Source organism: Brassica oleracea, chromosome C6 (genome assembly GCF_000695525.1).
Source record: "Brassica oleracea var. oleracea cultivar TO1000 chromosome C6, BOL, whole genome shotgun sequence".
Taxonomy (NCBI): Eukaryota; Viridiplantae; Streptophyta; class Magnoliopsida; order Brassicales; family Brassicaceae; genus Brassica; species Brassica oleracea.
The window spans coordinates 34,828,305-34,836,710 of record NC_027753.1 but is presented as its reverse complement, the minus strand read 5'-3'; the positions used below and the strand labels follow the sequence as shown (position 1 = coordinate 34,836,710).

At 37.9% G+C, this 8,406-nt stretch overlaps 2 protein-coding genes across 2 annotated transcripts; both read left to right on the top strand.

The window, feature by feature from the left end:
• Positions 1–1,349: 1,349 nt before the first annotated feature.
• LOC106298223 lies at positions 1,350–3,690 on the top strand. Its single transcript, XM_013734302.1, has 5 exons — positions 1,350–1,671; positions 1,741–1,821; positions 1,921–2,097; positions 2,391–2,561; positions 2,652–3,690. The coding sequence occupies exons 1-5, from the start codon at positions 1,584–1,586 to the stop codon at positions 3,641–3,643; spliced, it is 1,509 nt and encodes a 502-aa protein (XP_013589756.1). The 5' UTR covers positions 1,350–1,583; the 3' UTR covers positions 3,644–3,690.
• Positions 3,691–4,940: 1,250 nt separating this feature from the next.
• Positions 4,941–8,087, top strand: LOC106298085. The gene is made up of 6 exons (XM_013734180.1): positions 4,941–5,852; positions 6,011–6,430; positions 6,719–6,832; positions 6,955–7,301; positions 7,397–7,478; positions 7,578–8,087. The coding sequence occupies exons 1-6, from the start codon at positions 4,941–4,943 to the stop codon at positions 8,085–8,087; spliced, it is 2,385 nt and encodes a 794-aa protein (XP_013589634.1).
• Positions 8,088–8,406: the final 319 nt, after the last annotated feature.

Genomic DNA, 8,406 nt, shown 5'->3' with positions numbered 1-8,406 from the left:
TATTGCGAAGATATTCTGAATTCCAAAAATGAAATAGATATATAGCATATTCCGGTAATCTTATTTTGTTGGATTTGTTTGCAAGACACGTTAGTTTAGATTTTCTAAAATCTCCCTATTGATATGGTTAGAGTATTTTAGTCTACGATTTATAATCTAAAACTATCTGAATAAGACCATTGATAATTGAAATTTTGATTTTAATAAATCAAACTAAACATATGTAATCTAAACAGTGAACATGATCAAAACTCTATATGAGAGTAGCTTGTATGCAATGTATATTGTGGGGTTAAATTGTTTTTTTTCACCTATTGGAATGTTCCGTACGTCGAAAGATGAACCAAATAACTCATAATCTGACATTAAAGTTATTATATCTAATAATATATGGTCTAAGTTTGGTTTGTTTTGTACGATAGAGTTTGATTTAGATAAAGTCGACAGGTTGTGTTATTTATTTAACATTTCATTTAATTTCGGAAGGGCTTGGTATATTAGATGTTGGTATAGTTAAAGTGAACCGGTTATGTTCTTTAGGAAGCGTGTATATAGTTATTATGATAACAAACTTATACGGGTCCAATATATAAGGTAGCCTAATAAAGAAACTGAAAGAGTCCAAAATTTAAAAAAAAAACTTTTTTGGGTAGATAAAAATAGGACCCTGTTTTAATAGATTGGATATAATCTTTCCCACCAAAAACTGTATGTTTAATTTTTTTTAATGTTTGTACTTACTCTTTTGATGTTAGAATATATTCCATAACACAATCTGGCATAGGAAAGCTGATTTCATGCATAAAGTATCAATTTATATAACTAATATATACTATCACCAGAATATAGTTGGGAATTCATTCTTCTAAACTCAAAAAGTTTTATGTTTTCATATTAGGCAATGTTTTCAGATCCAATCTAGACCCGTCTTGAACCAGTTAATCCGATGATGTGCTATATATTCGAAAATATATTAATTTAAAATCTAAAAAAATATTTAAAAAGTCTTTAAAATTACGATTCGAATATTTGTTGAAACTTAAAAGTGATCATTATTTACAATAATATTCTAGATTATTTTATTTTTATTTTTAAAAAAATTTGATTTGTCATTTTTAAAATTTGATGAAAATTTTGATAAAACACTAAAAAAAAAAAAACAAAGCAGTGATAAAAATATATGATGTGATTAGTTATTAGTTAGTAGCCTGGTTCAATGTCTTGGGAGGGCTTAACACATTGATAAGGTCATTAGCAAACAAGAAATTAAACTAATCACCAACCCATCAACAATGCTAATTTAATTACCAAAAAAAAAAGAATAAAAATCACATATGACCACTCTCTTTCTCTTTTCTCATTTCTCACTACCTCCTCTCACACACTGACTGTCTTTCACTCCTTTTATGCATATGAACAAAACAAACTCTGCAAAAGGCTCTCTGTTCCCCTCTTTTCTTACTCTCTCCTTGGCCGACAAACCTGAAGAAGAGTCTATTCTCCTCACTCTCCTTATTCAAAATCTCCACATTGTCCGCCATTTATCTTCTTCTCTAGTTTACTTACATACTTGAATCGAATCAATGGGTAGAGACTTTCTGCTTCTGAGTACTCTCATTCTCCTCCTCTCTGGGTTTGTATCCTCAGCTCCTTCAGCTAACTCTCCAGCAAGTAAGTCTCTCCCCTCATTCCCTTTTCGATTTCAGCTTTCCATATCTCAAAGTTTGTTTCTTTTCGCAGAGATTATCAATGGGTTCATCACAAACCACGGCTCGTCACTCATGAAATGGATATGGTCACTCAAAACCACCACCAAAACAAGTTCGTTCTTCCCTTTCCGATCATAAAGTCTTTACCTTTACTGTCCCCAAAGATTAGATCTTTTTTTGATGGGGTTTCTCTGTATTTGAATTTTCCCAGCAATTGCGACGAGATCGATGGTGAAATTCGAGGATGGGTATTCAGTAGAGACGGTCTTCGACGGAAGCAAACTCGGCATCGAGCCTTATGCGGTTGAGGTCTTGCCTAATGGAGAGCTGCTTGTTCTTGATTCCGAGAACAGTAACATCTACAAGATCTCATCTTCTCTTTCCCTATGTAAGTATCTTAATGTGATTGCTCTGGTTGAATCCACATGTTTTGTTTAATGATGATGACTTTCAGCTTTTGAGATTTCTCTGTGTGTTCTTTGTCTTTGCCTAAAACTGAATGCACATGCTCTGCTTATGAAAGCTATATTACTATTTTTGCTGTTTCTTTATCGTTTCTTTGTCAGAGATGAGTATAGTCTAATAGTACAATGCAGACTTTTTCAAAGATTAGATCTAAATTCAAGAATCCAACTGTTTTGCTGAATTATTGTTTTTAAATGTTTTATTTACTGTTGGTAGATAGCAGGCCGAGACTGGTTACTGGCTCCCCTGAAGGATACGCAGGTCACGTGGATGGGAGACTACGTGACGCTAGGCTGAACCATCCCAAGGGTCTTACAGTTGATGACCGAGGGAACATATATGTAGCTGACACGGTGAATAATGCTATACGGAAGATTAGTGAAGGAGGTAAAATAAAATAGCATTTTGTATCCTAATTAATTGCATTCATGTAAGGGTTTGATTGGTAAAAAAAACTCAATTCTATCACCTTGTTAGGAGTTACAACAATAGCTGGAGGCAAGACGGCTCGCAATGGAGGACACGTGGATGGACCAAGCGAAGATGCAAAGTTCTCAAATGACTTTGACGTTGTTTACCTCGGAAGCAGCTGTTCCCTCCTCGTCATTGACCGTGGAAACAAAGCCATCAGAGAGATTCAGCTTCATTTCGACGACTGTGCTTACCAGTACGAAAGCGGGTTTCCTCTTGGCATCGCTGTCCTCGTAGCTGCAGGCTTCTTTGGTTACATGCTGGCTCTCTTGCAGCGACGGGTCGGTTCCATCGTCTCTTCTCAAAACGTGAGTGTTTTAGATCAAGAAACGTTCGAAGCGGATCCTGATCAGAAGCCTGTGAAGCCATTCAGACCGTCTCTGATTCCAAACGGAGATGAGCAGCTGCTAGAGAAGCAAGATGAAAGCTTCCTGGCATCACTGGGGAACTTGGCTTCAAACGCTTGGGTTACTGTTACAGAGATGCTCAGGAAGAAGCAGACAGCAACAAGCTTTGAGCAGTACCAATCAAAGCAGCCTTCTGCTGCGTTTAGTACAGCAACTCCATGGCCTATCCAAGAGAGCTTTGTGATCCCAGAGGAAGACGAGCCTCCTCCTGTCGAGCATAGGAACCAAACACCGAGAAAAACTTATGCTTTTATGTCCAAAGACGCTGAGAAAATGCAGCAGCTGCGTCAGAGCCGGGCGTTCTACAGTAACTGGGAAGCTGCTGAGTTCCCAAACCAGCAACAGCAAAAGCAGCAACATAAGCAGCAGCATAGAAGGCATTACTCGTCGATCCCACATACTTATTATGAGCAGAACAGTGAGAAGACTAATGAGATAGTCTTTGGGGCGGTCCAAGAAAAGAGCAGCAAGCGTGCTACTAAGCCAAAGGAGTCTGGAGATCAGATAAATAATAATGCTAATACTCAACAGAATCTTCATTACAGAGCTCATTCTGTTAGTTACCCATATGGATACTATCCATATACATAAAAAAAAAAGTCTCGTGAGTTTATGGTATTATAAGTCTTATTGAATAAGATCATGCAAGGAGATTACAAATTTTGGGTATAGGTGGGGTGTTTAAGATTTATTGTGAGAGATTGGGGAGATTTGAAGTACTTAGATGCTGCTCTGGTCTTGTAAGAAAAGTTGCAAACTTTTATTGCATTGAGTAATATATATATATAGATGATCTTTGTGGAAAATCGATTGTAATTTCATTTTGAACTAAAGATCCTTACTATCTTCAAAGCTTATCATAGTCATTAATGTATCTCAGAGTTTCAGCCAAGGCTTTTTGTCAGTGGTACAAGGGCAAAGAACACAGGAAAGGAGAAGCGAGTCTACTCCGGATGGTTTTATTGGTTTAGTATCTTGCATAAAAATACTTGCATAAAATCAGCTTATGTAAGATACTAATTCACTTGCATAAAATCTACTCCGGACGCAAACAAACAATTGCATAAAATCAGCTTAGTTGCCACTTTCAGATGCACATGATTGCAACCATGGCTGGTCCTACCTCTTTAGAGATAAAAGACAACAATTTATGTAATTGTGGTCCTTTACTTCCTACTTTTGTTACTGATATCTTATTATTAGCAAATAAAATTTCCACAATAATTTTAAACTATACACATGTTTTAAAGAGAACTAATACAAATTATTTCCGATGAGTAGATGAATCATTAGTATATGTCCGGTACATACGCGGTACAATCCTGGTTATGTATTTTCAGTTCTTTGGACCAATGTATTCTTTCTCCTCGAGTGGAAAGCAAGTTGTAACATCTTGACCGTACATGGTTAATGAAACTTCTACGCTCTTTGATTTGATTCGGTTTGTAAACGCTATTTAATATGATGGGTGGTGCCTTAATTCTTTGAAGACTAATTGCACCCCATATTCACGTTAGAAACATTATTTAGGAGACCGACCCTCTGCATTGGGGTAACTGTTTCGTTTTTAATTTTAGACAGAAAAATCCCTATATGATGTGTCTGACACCTGAAAATCGGACAGCTAATCTAGTATGTGGGGTCTACTAGTCGTTGATCTAATAGGTGGTAACTGATAGTTTCAATTGAACGTCGTGTAATTCACGCAAGTGGAGATAATTATAGTTGGTAACATGTGACAATTAATGCATATTATCCATCTTCTTCAGAAGATAAGTTTCTCTTTCATCGGGTTATATATGCAAATTCAAGGAAGAGAAAATCGAATAGATCGAGCAACTTAGAAAAGTTAGTAGTTTTATCTTAAAAACTGCCGGCGACGAAAGCAATGGTTTGTGTCAGGCTTGTCGACTGTCCTGATTCACCTGAAGAACACCCACCTCCGCCAATTCCTGAGATGATGTTTGCCGTCGGTGAAGAACCAGTAGGCGTGCGAGTTCTGACCTATCTGACATCAGGTGCCATTAATCGTATCTTCAATGCGTTGGAAGAGGAGGAAGTACAGATTATTCGGAGATCTGCGTTTGGAAAAATATTGGAAATCGTCGAGAAACCCGTTTTCTCAGGGAGATTTGCTCGATACATGCTTTCGAGGCAGTTGAAAACAAAAAAAAAGCATGAAGTTTGGTTCCGGTTTGCCGGTAAACCAATTAGGTTTTCCCTCCGAGAATTCGCAATTGTCACCGGCCTACCGTGTGGAAGATTCCCGATGAAATCTAAGATGAATCTGAAAGAAACCATTTCAGAGAAGCCTTATTGGCCTTCCTTATTTGGGAAGGTTGAAGTTGTTACTGTTGCAGCGGTAATCAAGATGCTTAGGAGGCGCACTGTTGAAGATCGTGTGGTTCGTATCAAATTCGCTTGCTTGGCGATATTATCCTCTGTTCTTCTCCCAACAAACTTGAAGATGAAAATTTGTAGAGAACACGCTGAGGCAATTCAAGATCTGGACCATTTTTTTATGTATCCATGGGGAAGGCTAGCTTTTGATCTGCTTATGGTCAGCATCAAAGAGAGAGACGAGGTGGCTCTGTCGCAGAACAACATTGCTGTTAAAGGATTTGCTCTTGCCTTACAGCTTGTCATAGTGGAAGCCGTCCCCTCCCTCACCGAAGTTGTCCAGGAAACGTGTTCATCTTCTGAAGATGACAGCGAAGACGAAGTTGAGGATATTAGTGTCAATTCAAAGAGAAAGACTCTTAGTCCTGCTCATGCTAGAAACATCGACAGGCAAAGTGACGTAAGTAATTACCATGAAATTTAAAAGCATGAAATCAAATCTAATTACCCATTTTGTTGTTGATATACTGGTATGGGTTTGTGGATTATGGTTTAGGGTTTAAACTTCAACAGTTATTGAATTTATCCACCTGTCTGTATCTTTTTTTGGGTGTTCAGGTCATTGTAAGAAGCATAATTGATCAAGACCCTTTGAGACCCGTTGATGAGTCAAATTTAGTATGGTCTGACGATGAAGAAGATGAGAAGGTTGACAACATGGTATCGCTCATCAACACTAACTTTCAATTTACAAGTTCCATGTTTGTTGGGGGGTTAACTAAGTTAGAAGTAGAGCGCATGAGAGAATGTGAAAATGTTAACTCAAAGGGGAAGAAATCCAAGAAACACTCTCTAGCAACGTCCTCAACAGACCCAAGTTACATTGCTTCCGTAGTAATTGAAAAAATTAAACCGGAGTTGCAAACAGTGGACGGGAACATCGTGGAGGCTTGTAGGAGGGTTGACGCAATAGAGGGGTCTATGGTTGGACTTGTTCAGTCTGTGCTTGCCAAGTTTAAAGATGAAATGCTAGAGTCGGTTAGATATCTGGTTACTGATTTGACTAAAGAAGATTGTGATGGTCCATTGAGAATTACACTACACCAACTGGGACTACTGCAACGATTAGAGAGAATGGCAATAGGACACAATCAAAAGCGTGTGTTGTTACACAAGCAAATGATCTTACAATCCGTGACGTTCTTCGGGACATAAGTGCATACTCCACTCCCCCAGACTCACCGCGTCTAAGCCAGGACATTATTTTATCGTCCTACCATGATGATGACTTCAAATTTGTTCTTAATTAGATTTCTTGGTTTTTAGGGGGAGAATCCAACTCCGACATACAACAACCAAGGTTTATATGGTGAAGCTGCAGGTGAGAACGGAAACGAGAGTATTGCAATTTCAGCTCATAGCCATAATCAGGAAAGGCCGGTAGACCTCAATCAACTGGTGGTCTGAATTTCTAAATCTCTTGCTCCTATATATCAATTTTTGAAACATGGTGATTAAAGATTTGTTTAATTTATTAATTTCTTAATTTTTGATTTATTAAGGATGTTCACAACAAGGTGCATGGACCCTTCCTGGAGATGCCTTCTTTCTCTCTAGGTTTAACTCAGGAAGGGCCGCTTGAAAGAAACCATGCAGTTGTTACGCACGATTGTGTGGTACACGTTCCCGCATTTACTGACAATGTTATTGAGAAGATGGAACGTCCACAACTGTTTCGGAAAAGCAAGAGACAAAAGTGTTTTCCTCCAGCGCTCGTTGAGGATTACGAATGTGGACCTCGTGTTTCATCACGTGCGAGAAAAAACCAGAATTGCATATTTTCATGCGGTGACATAAATGAGATTGAAAGGAAATATGGAAGACTTCGAAACAAAATTAACCGAGATTTGTAAGTATATTCTCTATTGGCTAATCTCTTTTTCAGAACTGAAGGTAAGATATTGACTAAGTAATTTTGTTATGCCTTCAATTTTTTTATAACAGTTTTATAAAGGTTGATGGAATTTCTGTTTGTGGAAAAGATTTGGTAGTAATTCCAGAGAGGACGAGGTTGCTTAGGGGAAAGGTGATCCCTTACTAAATGTGTTGATTAACTTGCGTTGTTTTTTTCGTTGTTTATGGTATAATGGTCGGTGCACTGATATTCGATTACCGTTTAATCCAGGTTGTTGATATACTTATACGACTTGTGCAATCTATTATTCATCAACAATTTCGTGGAGAGAGGCATGAGAGGTATGTATTTCTTGACAGCAAATATGTTTCCGCCATCGGCAGGACATATCCCAAGTTTTGCAAGAGTAAAAAAAAGGATTCCAACGTTTTCCCCAAAGGACTGCTGGAAATGTTTACCAGAACCATTGATGCAAATATCCAGCCGAGCCGCTATTACTTTCCGTTAAATGTTGGGAAGAAACACTGGGTAGGTATATGCGTTGATCGCTTATGCGGAAAAATTACCGTGTTGGACTGTAATACGTCCATCTTCAGTGATGCAATTATTGAGAACCATCTACAGCCTCACTTGCTTATGCTACCATATCTTCTGAGACTCTCAATGCAAGCGTTTGGAAGTGCTGAGGCAGAGCCTTTTGCTGTTGACAGATCGAAAGATATAAGTGAAAGTAAAAATCCTTCCGACGATGGATTTATGGCCAGAGCATTTTGCTGTTGACAGACCGAAAGATATAAGTGAAAGTAAAAATCCTTCCGACGATGGATTTATGGCTGTATTGTTTATGGCCACCCATGCTGTTTACGGTATTGAAGCATGCAAGAATATCAACACCGAAGTTCTTGTGTTAGAAGGTAAGAGTGCTGCCGTAATGGCTTCTGAATTTAAAGATATTGTCTAGATCTTGTATAATAAGTTTGTGGTGTCCTGTTTGCTTATTATCTGTAATATTTGGATCAAGAGAATCCTGTTGTTTGTATTTACTCTATCGGGTATTGTCTTGTTATGAAGTTATGTTTCAACTTTACAACTTTTTACA